Genomic DNA, 20888 nt, shown 5'->3' with positions numbered 1-20888 from the left:
ACCGGAAATTTGGGCAAAAAAAAAGCGTTTATAGAGGAATTATAAAATATTTAATTTATTTTATAAAATCTCCCTCAGGGAGGAGACAAACTTGTTTAGCTACTCATTAGTAGCTAATTCTTGTATACATAAAATTAAAAGAACTAAAACTAAAAATGAAAGACTTTTAAAAACATAAATTTAAAATACAAAGATAATTTTCTAGAGAGAGAGTGTGGTGTGTGAAAGAGTTGTGAATTCTTCGATGATCTCTTCCTCTCCAGAGCTTGAGTTAATATAGAGGTTTGAGACCCTCTATAATTGCTTGGTGGTTGGCCTCGGATTCTTCCTTTGTGGCCAGCTAATTTAGATGGTGACAGCCACCTTCTTTTGTCGGCCATGATTACCGACACTAGTTAGTGCTTTCACATGGAGTTGAACCTTCCTTTATCTTTTGTGATAATGGTTGGTGAGGTCCGTCTCCTTTTTCCTCCACTCAGCCTTGTCTTCTACTTTTGGTGAGTGGTTCTTTTCTGGTCCCATGCTGATAATGTTGTGAGGGGCCAGCAACTTTTCCACCATCCTTTGTCTTTTTTAGATGAGTGGAGCTTCTATAGAATTACCCACTTTAATCAGTGGGTAGTTGGCCTGCATTATTTTCCACCCCACTTTCGTCGTTTTTCTTTTAGTGGGTGGTCCTCCTGTCCTGAGTCACATGACTCCCTTTTCTTTGTCGGGCTTTTTACTTTTTTGGTGCCCGAGGTGCTCGTCCACGTGGAGTCTGGTGCTCCTCATGCTCGTCGGACCGGAACTTCTTCTTGTTAGGCTTTGGAAAGAAGCCTTTACCGAATTCCGGTTCCTTCTGTGTCGGACACTCCGTGCAGATGTGATCTATCCAATAGCCCAAATGAGCCATATTACAGAACTTGTGACGAGTTTCTTTGCTTTCCGCCACCTTGTTTCGCCAGAGAGTCTGCATTTTTTCTTCGAAAGCCTTCTCCGCGAAGCTTGTAGTTTTTCCCGTCATGGAATTCAACAGGAAAGATCCAAGTCCTGCATTATGAGAGAACTTGAATTGGTACTTTACTTTGTCCATCTCTGTGAGACAGACCCATAGTCCCCATGCACGTCTGGTGGAGATTTGTTCCTCCGTAAAAGTTGTGACAATGGAAACTTCATGATTTGGTGCCTTAATTCGGTTCAAGGCCTCCGTGTCCGGTCTCCGAAGCTTAATAAAATGGAAAGCTTCATGATTCCCCTTGCCTGCTGGTTCTGGGGCTGCACTGAGAAAGTATAGCTCCAAGACATCTCCCCGGTTAAGGGACTTGTTGTTCGCCCAAGCATCATAAACCGTCTCTTGGATCCACCTAAGTAGACCCTTGATCTCGTTAAATGTTGGCGATGTAGTATAAACTGAGGCTAATGCCCCGAATTCATACCTGTTAGGTCCGGGGGGGTCTCGAATAGGTGTATAGGGGGGGAATACACCTATGGGCTATTTTTATGACTATCTACTAACCTCAATCAGAGGGATCTCAGTCAGAGATAGATACGAAACCTTACACGCAAACAAGACACCTGTTTAACCGAAATAAGTGTTGACCAACAGGGTTGACGACTGATACTGAAAGCTCTTCAGTAAAGAGTTATCAGTTAAGTCACTGGAACTTAACTGATCCACGTAAGGGCTTCAGTCGTGTTTGCAAAGAAGAAGATGATATCTCTCTTTCTTACTATCAGAGGATAGTGAGTCAGATTGATATCATACGCAGCGGAAAATAAACTTAGTTTCGAATAGCCTCGGTGGAGCAGATAGTTGGATTAGGGTTTCTCTTTTCAGTTAGTCAGTGTTCAGTTTTATCAATTGAAATAACACAGTTAAGAATGTAAAACTGAAAGCTGTAAATAACACAGAGACTTTTACGTGGTTCGGAAAAACTCTTTCCTACATCCACGGCTGGTTGATCAGACCAACAATCCACTCCGCAAGTGCTTCCCTGGTGCACTGCAAACCGTGAACTGAAGATAAACTCTCTTCAGCACCTACACACCTCGCGTAGGGTTTCCCTACCTACACACCTCGCGCAGGATTTCAGCACCTACACAGCTCGCGCAGGATTTCCTTGCTAAGCACACCTCGTGCTCAGACTTTCCTTTCAGAGTTCAGAGTACCTTCCTGAACTCCGAGTCACTCAAACACTCTTATGGGGGAGAGGTTTAAACGAGTGCCAACTATACTTACAAAGAACAAGTTCTTTGAAGCAAGTTTGACCTTTGGCTTCTGGGTACACAGAATATATGCCTAGGGTCTAAGAGAATGTATGTAATCAGCAGTGACTGATTTTGGCTTTGGAATTCTCTTCTTCGATTCAAGCTTTGGGCGATTTAAGCTTTAGGCTGAGTAGCTATTTCGGCAGAGCTTCAGCTTATGTCGTTGAATCGGTGAAGATTGAAGTGATCCTCGAGCGCTATGTGTAGGAGAACTCTTGAATAGATCCGTTGGCGTAAATCGTCCTCAAGATTTCTTCCGTTGGAGAGCAATTCGAATTTGGGCTGAGGCTTCAATCTTCGAGGTTCCTTGTCTGTGTGGAAACGGCTCTCTTTGATAGACAGGAAATGTGACATCTCTGAAAAGTAGCCACCAGATAGGAATGACCTCTGCAGAGATAAGATATTGAGATATCTTTGCATTTAATGCGGCTGTACTTGAGCGTACGTGGCTTCCTCTGAACGTTGGAAGATCAGTCCTAGGAGGAATGTTCAACTGATACTTGACTTTAGTATCAGTCCATGGCGCGCATTAAATAATCAGTCTTCAACTGATTCTTCAACTGATACTTCAGTTGGTAACTGCAGTCTTCAGTCTTTGTTCTTCAGTCTTCAGTCTTCAGTCTTCGACACCGCGACTCAACTAGAAACGAACTCTAACACTTGAGTTCAAAAACGATTCTAGTCTATTACATTTAAGTCCTATGAATTTTGGTATCATCAAAACAAGGGCTAGGATATTCTACAAGGTTCCCAACAATTTCCCCCTTTTTGATGATGCCAAAACCACACAGCAGTTCTAGACAGCAAAAAGACTGAGCTCACAGTACAAGTTCTAGACAAGGGGTGAAAGTTGTTCCCCCTTAACAATTGAACCTAAACAACTTGTACTTAGAGCAAGAACGAAAACAGTTCTAAACACATAACAAAAAGAAGACAGAAAAACCATAAATCAGAGCCTGGACAAAGAGTCATTGTCTTCAGGGTGAGATCAATAAGAAGTAGTTCTTTTTATAAAGGAGAGACTGATAAGACGTCAGTCTAAGATTACAACTTTAGAACTTAAAAGGAACATTACAGAGAATTGCCAACAAACTTAAGGTACTTGATTGTAGAGTTTGCATACAGCTTCCCATACCTTTTTGGCTTCTTTGGAGTCTGGATGAAAGTTCCAGATTCTGCAGACGGCTCTGAATTCTTTCTTGATCTTCTCTTTGTCAACACCATTTCTGAACCTTGGTGGAGCTGCTACTTTCTTCTGAGGGTCAGGTATGCTTCGTCCATAAGCCTTCTGAGCTTCCACCATTTGAGGAACAGGTTCTTGTTCTTGGAAATGCATCAGGAAGTACTTCCAGGCTTCATACCTGCGCTCCTTTTCGCCTTGAATATTTGCAAACACCATCCATTTGGTGTAGCGTTCCTTGAATTGTTCCCACCAGTCATTCAGCTTTGATGGTATCCATTTGTCTGGTCTCTCAAACTTCTCCAGATAGGATACAATCAGTTCACTCTTGAGATAATGCTCAAGCTTTTGACTTTCCTTCAGAGTTGAGATGAATTCGACAGTTTTCTTCCTCTTCAGTTCTGATTCACTAGAAGAGCTTTCTCTGCCTCTCTTCCTGCTAGCTTCAACTGAGGCGAAAGTGGGGGCGACTCTTGCCGTGATTTCCTCGGCCCTGTTTTCCACCTTTTTGAAAACATCAGGGAGCATGTCCGCTTCTTTTTGTATTCGCCTTAATATATTCTCTTCTCCCTTTTTGGCATCAGCTGGAGGAAGTCGGCTCTGTAACTCTTGAAGATCAGTGAGCATTTTCTGAACAAGAGCGGTGTCGGGAGATTCTTTGGTTTGTTGCAGTTCACTTTCCACTTTTGCTAATCGTTCCATTATAGGCTGTACCGTCGTTGCAACGAGTTCCTGAACCTCTGTTCTCGGCATGAACCTCTTTAGAAACTCAAGTTCCATTTTCTCGAGTTTTGTAGTTAGACTCACATAGTGTGTCTTCCTTTCAATCTCTGATTCGAGAAAGAGAGTGTAGAGTTCCTCGTGCCCTTTTTGTACTTTGGGGAAGCCAATCTTTGTATTGATCATTTCAAGCTTGTAATTGATCAGAGAGTCTTTCTGTTTCTTCATCTTCAGCTGGATCTCTTTGATTAACCCGTCATGATGGATCATATCTGCGGTAGCCTGTTCTCCGACTTCTTTGATCTTTTTCACGAACTTTTCACCATAGATTCGCTGTAGTTCGAGCTCATGTCTGAGAGAGTCGATCTCAAGCCTTTGATCAGCAAGCTGATTCAGCAGTACACCCATTTGACTTTCTTCATTATCAGCGATCCTTAAGAGATGTCTGCGTGGCCGATTATGCTTCCAGATAGTAAGGCGCACATCAGTTTCTTCATCTGAATCAAATAGAACAGGTCCTTCTGGGCGTTCGACGTGTTCTATTGGAATATCTGATTCGTCAGAGGAGTTCTGCTCTTGCTGACGTTCTTCATCAGTATTGGACGTGGAGGCCTCAGCCTGATTGGATGAGGCAGGGCAATCAGTTCTTCCTTCAATAGGTTGCAGAATCTCTGGTTCTTGACTGATGTTGTGGCCTTCAGGTGGAATTGCCTCATCAGTGTTTAAGAGCGTTGATGAAGTCGGCGGAGACTTTAAGATGTCATCAACTCGTTCTGAAGCCGCATTGTCTGCTGATTTCTCTTCTTCTACAGTAGGAGGAGTATCAATTGTCCGTGATGCTCGTCAGGTCCTTTTCAGCAGTGCCAGTCGGATAAGTGGATGGTAGCTCCGGTTGACTAATTGAGTCAGTCATTGGTTGATCATAGATGGCTTGATCAACAGCAGCTTCCTCCGGTTGTTGTATGACTTCCTCTATGAAGAGAGGCTCTTTCAGCACTTTTGAAGTTTCAGCTTCTTTGTTGTATGACAAGAAGCGTCTGTAGTGTTTGGAAGGAGAACAAGTAGCTCATGGCGAAGTTGTCGAAGTCATGAATTACTTCCCAAACATTTTCAATTTGGAAGAGGCTGAGTAGGGAAGCCTCCTCCATTTCAAATGAGTCTTCAGCTCCAGGGCTGAGAAGACTGTTGATTCTGGGACATGGTGCCGTTTTCAGCAGAGTATACGTGAGGAGTCTGTGAAGGTCCCGGTAGACTCCTTGAGACGTATCCACATTTCCAATAATGCTTCGAAGGTGATTGGTGGCACATTGTTGAGCTTCAGTCAGAAAATCGACTGCTTCCTGAGTTCCATTCAAAGTGAAGGTGGAAGCTGATTCTGGTACACTTTCTACAACTGTTTTGCCTTTGGATCTAGGAGAGAGTTTCCAAGGCATCTCTGTTGGTATTGACGGTTTCTTGGGAAGGGTGGTATGAGTACGTCGAGGTACTCTTGTGCTAGGATTTGATTGAGGTGAAGCAGGGGCTTCAGAATCTGATGATGGAGGAGAAGAGATGTCGATTACCTTTGCCTTCGAGGAAGGTTTGGTATCTCTCTTGGCAATTTTGAAGAGGCGTAGGCTGTCTGTGAATTTGATCATCTGAGGCCATTGCACATACTTGTGCTTCTTTGTTCCCTCGATGATGATCTGGGATACTCTGTTCCCCTGTCGAACCATCGTCGCCGGTCGTGTGTTGTGGGCTTCATTGTACAGAAGCTTCAAGTAAGCTTCTTTCCAGTTGAAGCACTCCTTCTTCATAAGAGCAGCCATGACATTCTTCTGCGGTTGAGATGCTTTATCTGGAGTTCCAGTAGCACCTATGCAGCACTTCTGGATAATTTTGCCTAACGTAGCAAACTCTGGATGAAGATGAGACAGAGTGATCTGACTCTTTGTTGATTCAGATTTATCCTTCAGTGCAGTCTTGAGGGTTTTATTTGCTTCATCATCAGTTAGTGAAGAGAGTAGGAATCCGTTGTTTGGGAGATTGAACAATTCCCCAACAATTTCAGAGACGTTGAGAGTCTCTTCAATACGTTTTGCTCCATCGATGATGCTGACCTTCGTGGTTAGTTCTCCGGACTTGCTGAATTTGAGATTTTTGTAGAATTCTCTGACAGCTTCATCGAGTAAGTAATTTGGTTCACTTGTGACAAACGTCGTCCAACCATTCTGGCGAAGTATTTCAGAGACCTTCAAAAATTCTGGCTTCTTTTCAAATGATTCCTCATGTACTGTCTGTTCATATCTGACTTCTTTCTTCATTGAAGCTTCCTTCTCATTGTCAATCTTCTTCATGTTAGTATTGGCCATCTCGAACAGAATATCTGTGAAGAGAAATTTTGCAGAAAATGATCTCACAGTAGATTGCTGTGGATTAAGAATGTTAGATAGAAAGTGCAAAAGAGATGGAGAAGGTGGAATGGCAGTAATAATGGAGAAAGTGTGATCGTGGGAGATGAACAGTTTCCTAGGGCAAACGAAAAGACGTGGGCGCGGTTTGAAATGTGCGCGCTAAATCAATTATAATAAATTTTGACGTCCGTAGTAAGTGCCCGTCAGTTAAATGCCTAGAAATATGAGATATGCACTGATATAGAATATTTGTCATAATCACTTGCCGTAAATAGGCGGCGTACAGTGCCTGCAAAGATTCGAAAAGATATGCATAAAAGGAGATTTTGGAAATTGAAAGTCCAAAGACGAACGCAATTTCACCAGCTAATCATAATCACACCTAGGCCCTATTTTTATTTAGTCCAAGAAAATGATATGAACAAGTTCCCAACAAATAGTAAAGACAATCAGTCAAGTACTGAAAAAGCTTAAACAGTGTTCCCCCTAAATAAGATAATCCATATTCAACGAGTGTAAAGAGGCAAAGAACAAAAACTGAATAAGCATGAATCTTTTATGAACAAAATCCAAACCAAAAAGAATCTAGAATGCGGAAGATCATAACAAGGAAGGGCTAGCTAAGACAAACTACGAACGTCATATACAAAATAATGAGTTTCTGTTTAGAAGACATTCCTTGTTCTTTCTTAGTCCTTAGTAGATGCGGAGTTGTTTGTTTGGCTTCCTTGGAGGACTTCCTTTTGGTTCTTCAGTCAGCTTCCCTTTTCCTTTCCTGTCCTCTTCTCTTGTGTCCTTGTTATCAGACTCGGGAACATTGTTGACTTTGTCCTGTATGTCCAGTTGTTGTTGAAGATGAGTAATTGTTGATTCCAGAATCACGATCTTTACTCTCAGCTCATATGAAACTTCTTCATGAATGAGCATCCTTTCTTCCAACATCTGGACTCTTTCATCAGTGGTAGTTTTAGTAGGCTCTTGTTCTTCATCTTGCTTCTCTTCTTCTGTTGCTTTGGCTGAAGCTGATTGATGAGGTGGAGTTTCATGGTGGACTTCAAGGTTCTCGTCATTGTCTTCTTTGAGAAGTCCTCTGGAAGTGAGGTACAGTCTGAAGTTGGGTGCCCAGTCGTGGATGTCATCCCAAACATTTGTGACTCTGAACTTCTCAAAGATGCAGTTCTCCAAAGCTTCTATCTCACCATCAGTGAGAACTTCATCAATCTCTTTGTATTGTGATCTGGGTAGGGTTTTGATAAAGATATAGAAGAAATAGCTGACGAGTGCTTGGAACTCTTCAGGATTCAGGGAGGCTAAAACTGTGGGAAAAAGGGTTGTGACACAGTGTTCGGACAATTGTGTCACGAAGCTTTTGAGAAGGGCTTTTTGATTGACAAAGGTTGAGGATGAGGGTGCAGCATTGTCGTTAGAAACTTCATCAAACTTTGCCTTCTTGTTGAACCCTTCAAGACAGTAATTAAAGAAACCTCTGAGAGGAAGTTCTTCAGATTCTGTTTTCTTGTCAAAGGTTGCTCGAGTCTCCTCTGTCGGTTGAATTTCTTCATCTGCAGGAGTGACAGATGGAGTCTGTTGTTGAGGAGTTTCTGTGCTCGGCATTGTAACTTCTTCAGAAAATTTTGAAGCATCTTCTTCACGTTCCTCATTGAGGGATTTCTGAGGGGTGTCCAGCGAGATCTTGACTGGAGACGACACGCTATCGGGCTTTCTTTTGGTTGAGCCTCGAGTCTTGTATCGTGGCTCGGAAGTAAGAAGAGGAATTTCAGTTGAGATGATGAAATTTCTTCTGACTGAACTTTTCTGTTTTTCAAACAGATGAATGGTGGAAGACACTTGAGTAGTGTTCTTCCAGAAGCAAGGAGTCCCCTTAGCACTATGGAGGATGAGTGCTGAGACTCTTGTTCCTTGACGCAGATGTCTGGTGGAGTGAGACTCTTTCTTCTCTTCAGCGAGGATCTGAATGTAGGCCTTTTCCCAGTTGAATGGGCCTTTCTGCATCAGGGCGATCAGCACAAGTTTGTGTGGTCTTGAGAGGTGACCATGGGATCCAAGAGTGCCAAACCAGCATATCTTGATCATCTTCGCAATGGGTCTGAGATGAGTATGAATTCTTGAAATGCTCAGTACATTTGTGATGATGCGATCAGCAGGAGCATTGCTTATCAGTGCTTCCCTCATGTGCTCAGTGGCTTCTTCGTCGTTGAAGAATGGGGGTGGTCCATCAGTTGGGAGATTGAACATATCTCTCACTGCTTCAGATATGTTGATGGACATCTTGGTTGATTCTGTGAAATCTTCGCTTGTAAACACCGAAATCTCAGTTTTGAGTTCACCAGTCGATTCGTCGGTCTTGATGTTGTCATAGAATTCTTGGATGACCAGTTTGTCGAGAAGGAAACTTGGTGAACATTGGACGAACTTCATCCATCCATGTCGTCCTAAGATCTCATCGATCTTCTTGAAATCAGCACACTGTTGGAGTGACTCCATTGTTACCACAGATTCGTAACACACAACTTGTTGCGAAGCTGATTTTCCCATATGGAATTTATGAGAGGTTTTCTGCAAAAAGTCTTGAAGATTGATTCTCACAGAGAAGGGACTGTGGATTCTTGCTTGTTAGTCTTGCAGAAAAAGACGCACTCAAAAATTTTGCACACAAAGATTTCTCTGAGATTGAGTAAATCTTTGGTCGAAGATGAAACGTTTTTGAAGGAATTGAGAAAGGACGTGCAAGAGGCGGTTTCAATAATCGTTTGAAATCCGTGCAAATGGGGTCGTGCCACGTGGATCACTCCGCTTGTTAGTAAAAAGGGCGGGATCGTGTGATCGTGTGACAATCGTTCTTAAAACAAATGTGCACGTGTCTTATTAAATAAAAGGAGGAAAATAAACATTAAGACACGTCAGATTAAAGCACAATACAGCCAAGACTAATAAAGAGAAGCAGTCATATATACAAGTGAAATGTTGAGGGAGGCTTACACAGTGATTTACACTAGTTTTGTCATTGTTTGAAGTGTAAGTTCCCCCTGAGTTTTATGACTGATTCTCCTTGGATTTTGAGTCTGTTGGCTGTTGTTGCACGCTTCTTTCTCGTTCCATCTTTCTTCTGTGCAGTAGTGATTCCTCACGAATCACTCCTTCAAAAACTTCTGACGCCTTTATGAATTCAGTCTCCGTTTCCTTGAGGCGTATTAGAAGTTCTTGTTTCTGAAACTGAAGTAGTTTCAGTCTGTTGTTCAGTCTGTGTCCCTGAACATTTCTTTTGTCTTCTTCGTCTTCATCTGTTATGAAGCGATGCATGACAATCCATCGAGCATCTTGCACGAGATCAGTCTCTTTGATGATCTGTTTGTGCTCCCTAAGAAGATTTTCAAATCTTGTACTTAGGTTTTGATACTCTAGTCGTGTCTGATCATATCTGCTTGTTTCTTCTGGTTGTGAGTGAGTTGGACTCATGTTTTCTTCAGGGGAAGATACATCTTTCCTCTTCATCAGAATCCAATGAACCCATCTCAAGTCCGCTGATTCCTCGGAAGTATGTATGGACATAATCACTGGAGGAATCCTTCTTATTCCTGTACATTGTTAGAGAAGGCAGAGAGAAGCACACAGGAAGCGGGAAACGAACACAGAACAAGCAATCTCAAGTGTAGTCTTGAGAGAGGAGGTTTGATCAAAGACACCGATTCCCCAAAAAGAATCTAGTTCAATTAGAACCAGTCAGAGACAGATAGATCTTGCGAACAACCTGCTCTGATACCAATTGTTAGGTCCGGGGGGGTCTCGAATAGGTGTATGGGGGGGGGAATACACCTATGGGCTATTTTTATGACTATCTACTAACCTCAATCAGAGGGATCTCAGTCAGAGATAGATACGAAACTTTACACGCAAACAAGACACATGTTTAACCGAAATAAGTGTTGACCAACAGGGTTGACGACTGATACTGAAAGCTCTTCAGTAAAGAGTTATCAGTTAAGTCACTGGAACTTAACTGATCCACGTAAGGGCTTCAGTTGTGTTTGCAAAGAAGAAGATGATATCTCTCTTTCTTACTATCAGAGGATAGTGAGTCAGATTGATATCATACGCAGCGGAAAATAAACTTAGTTTCGAATAGCCTCAGTGGAGCAGATAGTTGGATTAGGGTTTCTCTTTTCAGTTAGTCAGTGTTCAGTTTTATCAATTGAAATAACACAGTTAAGAATGTAAAACTGAAAGCTGTAAATAACACAGAGACTTTTACGTGGTTCGGAAAAACTATTTCCTACACCCACGGCTGGTTGATCAGACCAACAATCCACTCTGCAAGTGCTTCCCTGGTGCACTGCAAACCGTGAACTGAAGATAAACTCTCTTCAGCACCTACACACCTCGCGTAGGGTTTCCCTACCTACACACCTCGCGCAGGATTTCAGCACCTACACAGCTCGCGCAGGATTTCCTTGCTAAGCACACCTCGTGCTCAGACTTCCCTTTCAGAGTTCAGAGTACCTTCCTGAACTCCGAGTCACTCAAACACTCTTATGGGGGAGAGGTTTAAACGAGTGCCAACTATACTTACAAAGAACAAGTTCTTTGAAGCAAGTTTGACCTTTGGCTTCTGGGTATACAGAATATATGCCTAGGGTCTAAGAGAATGTATGTAATCAGCAGTGACTGATTTTGGCTTTGGAATTCTCTTCTTCGATTCAAGCTTTGGGCGATTTAAGCTTTAGGCTGAGTAGCTATTTCGGCAGAGCTTCAGCTTATGTCGTTGAATCGGTGAAGATTGAAGTGATCCTCAAGCGCTATTTGTAGGAGAACTCTTGAATAGATCCGTTGGCGTAAATCGTCCTCAAGATTTCTTCCGTTGGAGAGCAATTCAAATTTGGGCTGAGGCTTCAATCTTCGAGGTTCCTTGTCTGTGTGGAAACGGCTCTCTTTGATAGACAGGAGATGTGACATCTCTGAAAAGTAGCCACCAGATAGGAATGACCTCTGCAGAGATAAGATATTGAGATATCTCTGCATTTAATGCGGCTGTACTTGAGCGTACGTGGCTTCCTCTGAACGTTGGAAGATTAGTCCTAGGAGGAATGTTCAACTGATACTTGACTTTAGTATCAGTCCATGGCGCGCATTAAATAATCAGTCTTCAACTGATTCTTCAACTGATACTTCAGTTGGTAACTGCAGTCTTCAGTCTTCAGTCTTCGTTCTTCAGTCTTCAGTCTTCAGTCTTCGACACCGCGACTCAACTAGAAACGAACTCTAACACTTGAGTTCAAAAACGACTCTAGTCTATTACATTTAAGTCCTATGAATTTTGGTATCATCAAAACAAGGGTTAGGATATTCCACAAGGTTCCCAACCATACCATTCTTTGACCTCCTGAGGATTGGCTCCGGTGGTCATCCAGATGCGAGGATATTTTCCCGCAACATCAACCCGGCAATAACTCGGATTAAGTCCCTTTCTGGTATTGATTTTCTCCCACCTGGACTGATACATCTGCCATACAGGAGAAATTTCAATAATATTAGTATCAATCTTAGATTTGCCTGTCAACGGCCTAAGACTGATCTCTCCCTCTTTTACCCCAGAGGTGGAGGGTTGACATGTTGGTTTGGGCGGTGAAGCCTTAGCAACATCTTCTTCTTGAGGATCCGGTTTTGACACCTTAGCCTCAGAACTTGTGCTAGGGGTATTTGAATCCCCTGCTACAGGTAATCCGGCTTGTACGGTAATGCCTGCTTTGATCATGGGAGCCATGATCCCGCGCAGGAGCGGCTTGTGGGTTGCATCATTAAGATTTAACATCTTCTTGATACATTCTCGTATACGGTTAGACACTTTGGATTCATCATCCGTTTGTATCCTTCCCGCTTGTTTGGCATGGAGTAAGCACTCTTGCCATTCTTTTTGTAGTATCTTCAGGTTGTCCAGGAGCTGCCTCTGGTTCTCCATGATAGAGTCAACCTCAGTTGGCTCCATCCCTTGTTAGGAAATCTGCAAGAACATTATCATCAGATTTCAAAATGACAATATCAAATTCATAATATTGGCATTCTGCTTGCCATCTTAGTAATCTAGCCTTTTCAGGTTTAGATTCTATCTTTTTTGTTAAGAAAGCTTTAACGTTAGTGTTATCAACTTTCAAAACGAATTTCTTAGCGAGTAAAAATAGCGGCCATTTTTTGAACGCTTTTCTGACTGCATAAAATTCTTTCTCGTTAATGTGCCATCGCACAGCTTCGTTGTCAGAGAAGAGACCGCTACAGTATCTGCAAGGTTCTTCTCCATAAGGGGTGATCTTTGTGAGCACGGCTGCCCACCAGGAATCACTTGCGTCTGTATAGAGGACCAAGTCATCCTCATCTTGTGGTATTGAAAGTTTTGGGAGATTTTTGCAAATCCCTTTCAACTTCTTCATGCCCTCCCGATGTTCTTCCTTCCATATGAATGGAACATCTTTCTTCAGTAGTGGACTGAAGACTTTTCTGTGTTCCGCAAGGTTCTTGATGAACATCCCTACAAAATTGACAACTCCGAGAAAGCTTTGGAGCTGCTTCTTCTCCTTGAGATCCTCCGGGAAATTCTAGGACCTTTTCCACGATATGGTCTTGTAGAATTATTCCAGATTCATCGATCTCAATCCCCAGGAACTCCATTTTTTGGGTGGCTATGACTGCCTTCTTTTCAGACAGCACTAGTCCTTCTTGTTGACAAACATCCGCAAATATCTCCAGATACCTGACATGTTCATGAATGTTCTTTGATGCAATAAGAATGTCATCAATATAAACAAACATAAACGAAGAATAATCCTTAAAGAGATTATCCATCTTCCTTTGGAATATCTGAGGCGCGTTGGCTAACCTCATTGGCATGACATTCCAGACGTAATGTCCTTGTGGAGTTGAGAAGGCTGTGAACTTCTTACTCCCTTCCTCCATGCGAATCTGGTAGAATCCTGATTTGCAATCAAACTTTGAGAATACCTTTGCACTTCTAATGCAGTTAATAAGGTGTTCTCTACTTGGGATAAAATATCCATCAAACTCAAGAATATCATTAATCCATTTGTAATTAATGACCAATCTTGGTTTTCCTCGCTTGATCTCCCCATGATTTCTTACCAGAAATCCAGGACTGCTGTAAGGCGAATTCCCTGGTTCGATCAGCTTCAAATCAAGGTGTTCCTTGATTATACTCCTCATATCCTGTTGATCTTGGGTGTTCATCAAGATAGGTCTGAACCTTACGAACTCATGCTCCTTTCCAGTTTTAACTTTCAAGGTGGCTTTGAGTTGATTTTTGTTCCACCATGCCAAAGGATCCTCGTGATAACACTTCTGGATTCTTCTTTTGACATCGGCTATGGACACATGTTCTTCTTCCCTAATATCTTTGTGTGATATCAAGGAAACTTTGAGGATTTATGTTTCTTCCTCGGAGAGATCTGGGAATCCCTCAGCCCTGCATTTTAGCAGAACTTCTCCGAATCTCCTTTGATCCTTCATTTGTGGTCTCCGGAGTCTGCCATCATCACCACGCTTGCTGCAAAATTTTAATGGCATCGAGCGATTAAAAGCTCCTTCGAGCCTTTGCACAATGATTTTGTGGTCACAATTGGTTGTGAACACCAGCCTCCTAGCCTCATTGTCCTGTGTATATCGCTTGAAGGTTTGCAGAAAATCATTGCCGAATAATATATCTGCTCCGGTATCATGGAAATATATTGGTGGAGTCTTGACCTTGTACCAAGGTGTCTATCCTGCTCCGCCGATCAATATTTTCGTCTGTTTTACTCCCTTTGATAGGAGCAAAATCTTTTTGGAGAAATCTCTTCCTGCAATTCGAGGCAGTTCTTCTTCAACTTCTACTGGAAAGACTCCTCGTTTTGCTGTACATATTCCTGCTCCTGAATCCACGTAAGCAGCAAAATATTCTTCTTTGAATTTCTCGTATAACATCCCTACAGAGATGTATGTCGAGAATAGACTTGTCATTGGATCATCAATCTTCTTCCGTCGATTGTGATTTCCATTCCATTTGCTTTCCATGACCATGGTTGATATTGGTCAAGGAAATTGCGTCCTAGGATCAGGACATCAGCTTCTTGTCCGGCTTGGCCTTCGACTTGGATTTCAAAGCCTCCGACCTCCAGTGTTCCAATATATCGGTTGCTTTCTGGATTCACCAAATAATACAACGTGTTGCAAGGAAATTGATTTTTCCTTTCGGTTGTATCAATTATTGTGGAAACCCTTCTCCATCCTTCGGGACTATTTGAGTTTTACTCTCATGTCTGGAATTGGTGTTTCCTGAATCGCCCTTCTCTCATAGGAATGAGAAAAACTTCTTGCTAAAGACCTTGATGTTAGCCTATCTCCCTGGAATGATAGCCTTGGTGCTCCCAATCTAAGACTCTGTTCATGGCTCAGCACCTGCTTGTCTCCTACATCGATGTCGATTTCCCTGATCTGGGGAATCTCTACTCGGTTTGGATTGACTGCCTTGGCTACTTCTTTAAATATTTCTGGAATTTCGATAAATTCTTTTCCCAGAAATAACTCCGTGTGATGGGAATTTGATAAGGCATACGAGACTTGATAAGTCAGCGAGTATGGCCTATTTCCTTTCGTCATCAGCTCCTTCCTTTTGTAGTCCTGATAGAGTCTCAGGGCTCGACTAAAGGATGAATCCTGTAGATTATAAGCGATTTGAGGGTAAAATTCGGTTATAATCTTCTTGGCATAGAGATTGCCTGAAAAAGCTCCAAGAACTGCTTCTTTGGCATCTCTCAACCTCTTGTCGCAAAATGCAACATCAATTGGTTGGTCTGTCCCGGGAAAGAGAGCAGATTTAATTACCAACTGAATTGCTCCAATATGAATCCATTTCATCGTACTAGCGACTTCTGGTTTCATTCTTTGGAGATCTCGCCGTATATTTTCAGCTGGGAATCTCAATTGATTGCTGGAATCTCAATTCATTCTTTGGAGATCTCGCCGTATATTTTCATCGTACTAGCCCTGACACTCTTTTCAGCTGGAACAAGCTGGATCTCCACTTGATTGCTTGTAATCTCAATTGGAAGCGCCAACTCCCGATTGGTAACGCCGAAATAGACATGGTGCCTCCTTTTAAATGGGCTCAAGCTGTGTAAAACTTGATTCAATCGCCCATTAGAAAACCCTTGGTATGTTTGTACCTCCTCGGTTTCCTTCTTAAGTTTTTTCACGAGCTTTTTCACCACCTCCTCTTGTGGAATCAGAAGATGGCTAGTAAATCCATTCTGATCCTCCTTCTGGGTGTGATAGACCTCGTGCTCTTCTTTAGTCTGACTCGTCTCCGGTTGATCCATTAGTCCAATCCGAATCTTCAGAGCTAAAGATTTATTCCTGTTCGTATATACTCTCGTCAGAGGATATATCTTCGAATTGATACACAGGTATCAATTCCTGGTGATAGAGGGCGTCTTCGATATCCGGTGTGGATTCGAACTTCCTTATCCCTCTTTTCTCGTTGTCCGGGCAATTTGTTGAAATATGCCCCTTTGCACCGCACGTCCAGCAGTTGCAATCTTTGAAACTTTCATTTGTTTTGGCTTGGGTACGCCTGAAAGTTTTTCTTGCCGGGATTCGTTTTTGGGATGAAAATCGGCTCCTTGATGGTCCGCTCCGTTGGCCTGATTTGTAGGAACGTGCCTTCTGTCTGGTCCACATAGTTCTTGGCTTCCAAGAACTCTTTTTTGATCTTTTTTCATAGGGTTGGTACCTATGTTTCTTTCTGCTCCTCCTTTGACACAACAACTCAGCTCCAATTTCTGTTGGAAGATCGATGTTGTCGCACATCAATGGAGATCTTTTGTTGAGTCTTCTCAATTTCTTGAGATTCCTCTGGTCTGCTACCTTTTGACACCATTCTGACAGCTTCCTATGGACATATGACATCCTTCTTGATGCACTATCAAGAGGATAATCTCCTGGTGATACGTACTCGTTGATGAGCATCTCCCTCCATGGACTTGGAAACTTTGTGAAAAAGAGGTCCTTGGCGGTTTGATCATCAACTACCCCAATATGGACATACAGGGTGTACAGGCGCAGAAATTCATCGAGAGCTTTTGGCTCTAGCACTACCAATCTTAGATTGTAAAGTGCCTGTCGATATTTTTTGCGCTTCTCCTCTGCTGATCCTTCGAAAAAACCCATTCCAAGGAAATGGATTTTAATCTGTTGGGTGGCCACCTCAAGGATTTCTGAAACTGATGTTTTGGTAAACAGCTCATTCTTCTCCTTGGTTTCCGCTTTATCCCAGTATTGTTTTGCCATGCCAGCAAAACTTGCCTCGAAGATTTTGACAAATTCTTCTTTGTCATAGTCTATCGTGGCAATCACGATCTTTATTGCTGAAGCCCATTCGTCGATGAGTCCTTCCCAATCTTTAAAACTGGCCTCATCGAGGTTGAGAATCAATCCGTATGGATGGATTGGTTCAAGTGTGGCCTTTCCTACAGGAGTATCCCACATCTGAGGCCGTCGTCGTCTGGTACGTTGGTATCGACTCGAATCTTCTTGAGCCCCATACCCTGCTTGTTGATGCTCAGCTTTGGGCATCTCTCCTTCTTGGTTCATCTTTAAATCAACCATATCGAGGTTAGCAAAAGATTCTGCTAACTCTTGTAGATCTTCTAATCCGATTCGATCAAGGTTATTCATGTTGTTCTCCTTTTCACGAGTCGAATTATATCCTCCGGCTGCAACTCCTTGGGTGCTGCATCAAGTGGTAGTGGATACGTCGGGTCTTTGGACCATTAATTCCGAATTTTCCCGGAACATGGTTTTCGCCGTTCGATGTCCTCCACCTTCTTCTTGATATCTTTCAAGAGGACTAAGATTTCCTCTTGTTTGATAGATATCCGGCTCATCTCCATCGGTAGCTCATACAGCTTGACGCCATAATATTCCACCGTTTTTTGAATCTCCCGCAAGTTGATGTTGTCGGAAGAGCTTGGCTCGATCTTGTGGTAGCTTGGATAAGCTACTCCTGCCTTGTCCTTTGGTTCCATCAATCGTGTGACTGATGGGCTTCGTCTCTGGTCCGTTCAATCGCCGTCCTGGTCGCAGCGATTCCTATGAGATGTTCATGGTAAGATTGAATACCCGTGATGATATCTCGGATAATCTCCACTTCTTCTCCTCGTCGAATATTTGTTACGAGGGCTCGATTGTTCCAGTTTAACTCGTCTAGTAAACGAGTGGTCTCGCTCTCCAAATTTTGGAGAGAATTCCTGTATGGTATACATCTCGGACACTCGTCCGGATCCATAAATTTTAAATGGAGTCTCCTCCCACATTGGTTAATTAAAAAATAAATTAAATATAATATAATTCCTCAATAAAAACCCGCTCTGATACCATTTTTGGCGAGCGTGTGTGTAAATAAAATTAAAGGATCAAAATAAGGTTTTTTAGCCATTTGAAGAACAAAGTGGGGTATTTGTATAATAACTTTTAAAATGGGGTCATCTTTTGAATATCAAAACTTGGTTTATGGGAAATTCCAAACAACTAAATAGTTCATGTATTTATACCAAACTTTCATAGTTCATGGGAAATTCTAAAATTTGGGCAAAGATTATGGATTTAAACCAAATTATCCCTATATTATATGAAAACACATTTCTAACGTTAATATTTTGCCGGCAAATTAGATATTTTGATTCTTTTTCAAAAATTGTCAATTTAAATATTCATTATGCATCTTAAATTAAAGATTGGATTTAAGAATCACAAAAAATAGATTCAAAACAAATAAATTATAATAATTTAAAGTTGTAAATTTTAGTTTTAATATCAAAATTGTATTGTCAAAACTTGCAAGTTTCAGAACGATTTGTGAGGGAGAAGTTTTTAATGACATTGAACGGATTTGAGTATGAATATTGTATGAACATGTAGCACATCTCTTGAATTAAGAAAATGTGTTCCTTATCCAAACCACCAATCTTCAAAATCTAAATCCCCTCACGTTTTTTTCCCACCAAATTCGTCATGAATATTTTTCGGGTCAGAATCATGGAGGTCAAGAGCAGGGAAAGACAAACAAGGAGAGGAACAAAAATGCATTAATTTATCTTGAATTTATGTTTTTTACAATTCCATAATATTATTTGGGTTGTTTTGGATAGGATATGTGGACTTTGGGCTTTTATTTTAAATTATTAATTTTGTATATTGAATCATTGATAATTTACATATAATTTGCTCCAATCATATGTATTTGAAATTGTATTTACTTTATTATGTACCACAATTTCTTTTATATATGTGGAGAAAAAGTTATTCTTCAGTTTAATTTATTCATCCTAATATATTCATATACATATTACTTGGAGTACTAGTGTGTAACCCGTCAAATTTCGACGGGTATCATTTGAAGTTATAATTTATATAAAAAAAATGTAAAAATTATTTCTTAATATATTTATAAATTATGGATATTATTCACTAAAAAAACTGTTAATATGATATAGGTCTGCGTTACACATCAAACTAAAATGAAAAAATAAATTAAAGATGACTTTCAACATTAACATGACTTGGCGAAATGTATATTCGAAAAAATTATTTGCCAGTCACTACTATTTGCCATTTATACCTGCGACCCGCAGATACCCGCCACCCGTCGAGTATCCGCCACCTGCTACCCGTCGGATACCCACCACCCACTACCCGTTGGATACCCGCCGTGGCTTAAGAGGTAAGGGCGCTGCTGCTTTTGGACGTCGACATCTTGCAATCAACCACTAATCACCACAAAACAGCAGCAAATTTTAGAGAAAATTTTAACTTCTTATACACTACTATTTGCCACCCATACCCGCGACATGCGAATACCCGCCACCCGTCGGATATCCACCAACCCGCTACCCGTCAGATACCTACCACCCGCTATCACAATTACAACTCAAAATTCTGAAAATTCAAGGGCGTGGCGCAGTAACTCGGGGTAAAACGATTTATGGAGCCAGAAAAGCAATTCACCTTCCGAAGGAAAGACATCCTGACAAACCAAAATATTAGTGTTAGTCTTAGCAGCAACATGTAATTGTAACATTCAATTTTGTCACATATATTACTCCAACATCATCTATTATACAAGTATAAGTTCCAACACATAACCAACTGTATTGCACTAACATCACAAGTACACTGTACAAGTATTGTATATGAAAGACATTCATATGATTTACTTAGCTTGTATTCATGCTAAACCTGTATTCATGCTAAACTAATATAAACTCATGCTAAACTAATAATTTTTCCTTCCACTACATAATGTATTTTCTTATCTTGCCACGTCCAGTAATTATATCCCTTTGGTTTAAATGACAATTCCTCCAAAACTAAATCAGAGAAAGCAATCTGACATCCTTCTGCCATTAAAAAATAAAATTAAAAACGAAAAGATCAATTGCCAAAATCACAGCATTATCATTAACCATCCAAAAGAAAAAGGAAAATAAAAAAATAAATGTATGTCTTTGAGTTTGTGGGCTCTGCAGCAACAATTGAAACTGAAGCTCTAGCAGCAACAATTTCATTAAACAAAAACCTCTCATACTCAACCCACACTTGCTTCCTTTGTACTTATAGAAACAATGAAAAACAACAAACATGGGCTTCTTCATTAATAAAAATCTGGAATTTGAATCGATGCAGAGCGGAAAGGGAGAAAATAACCCTAATAAAGTAATAATATGTGTCGATTTCAATTTTTCAATAACGAAACCCAAACAAAGAAATGTAGCCGATTCCGTCTAATTAATCGAAAAAGCAAAGGAAAAGCGGTACCTTGAGGCAGTGATCTGCACCGTATATTGAGATGCCCACAAGGTTTTTACCTTTTCTAAAATATCAATAGAAAACACCAACTCGTGAAGAAAGTAATTCAGAACAAAATGGTTTACACCCGATAGAAATATTAATCTCGATTATTCTAATAGTTAAAAACCATACTGCTCAATCCATAAATCCTCAGATACATCACGTAATTAGGAAACGAAATCAACCCACAACTAACAGAATCCAGCCTCTCCGTTTCACAATTAAATCAAGGACACCAAAGTAAATTTTCAATTTTACCCCACAACAGAGCTGAAAACAATAGATTTAAAGGATTAAGTGGAATGTACCTGGTATTTAGATACAAAATCCATTCTCCATTCTGCACCGCCGAAACAACCAAACCTCTTCAATTTCGACAATGCATAAAAAGTGCAGAGATCGTAAGGTTAACTAATCCACAATCAAAAGCCAGAAATCGA

General features: G+C 41.2%; 1 protein-coding gene and 1 long non-coding RNA gene across 2 annotated transcripts; both read right to left on the bottom strand.

Annotated features, from left to right (window-relative positions):
• Positions 1 to 620: 620 nt before the first annotated feature.
• LOC131016273 (uncharacterized) lies at positions 621 to 12688 on the bottom strand. Its single transcript, XM_057944918.1, has 2 exons — positions 11928 to 12688; positions 621 to 1418 (listed from the first exon to the last, which is right to left on the bottom strand). The coding sequence occupies exons 1-2, from the start codon at positions 12542 to 12544 to the stop codon at positions 722 to 724; spliced, it is 1314 nt and encodes a 437-aa protein (XP_057800901.1). The 5' UTR covers positions 12545 to 12688; the 3' UTR covers positions 621 to 721.
• Positions 12689 to 19036: 6348 nt separating this feature from the next.
• On the bottom strand, positions 19037 to 20888 carry LOC131016272 (uncharacterized). Its single transcript, XR_009098905.1, has 2 exons — positions 20757 to 20888; positions 19037 to 19624 (listed from the first exon to the last, which is right to left on the bottom strand). It is a non-coding gene; the product is annotated as an uncharacterized LOC131016272 (long non-coding RNA).

Source organism: Salvia miltiorrhiza, chromosome 3 (genome assembly GCF_028751815.1).
Source record: "Salvia miltiorrhiza cultivar Shanhuang (shh) chromosome 3, IMPLAD_Smil_shh, whole genome shotgun sequence".
NCBI lineage: Eukaryota > Viridiplantae > Streptophyta > Magnoliopsida > Lamiales > Lamiaceae > Salvia > Salvia miltiorrhiza.
The sequence above is the reverse complement of the archived record's forward strand: the minus strand, read 5'-3'. Positions and strand labels throughout refer to the sequence as shown.

What these genes read in the sequence shown, in the direction of transcription:
- LOC131016273 (XM_057944918.1), bottom strand. Translation starts at nt 12,544, where the DNA reads ATGGAGCCAACTGAGGTTGACTCTATCATGGAGAACCAGAGGCAGCTC. An exon ending in CCTCAGGAGGTCAAAGAATG is followed by an intron (nt 1,419 to 11,927) that starts GTATGGTTGGGA and finishes CGGACCTAACAG; the next exon opens with GTATGAATTCGGGGCATTAG.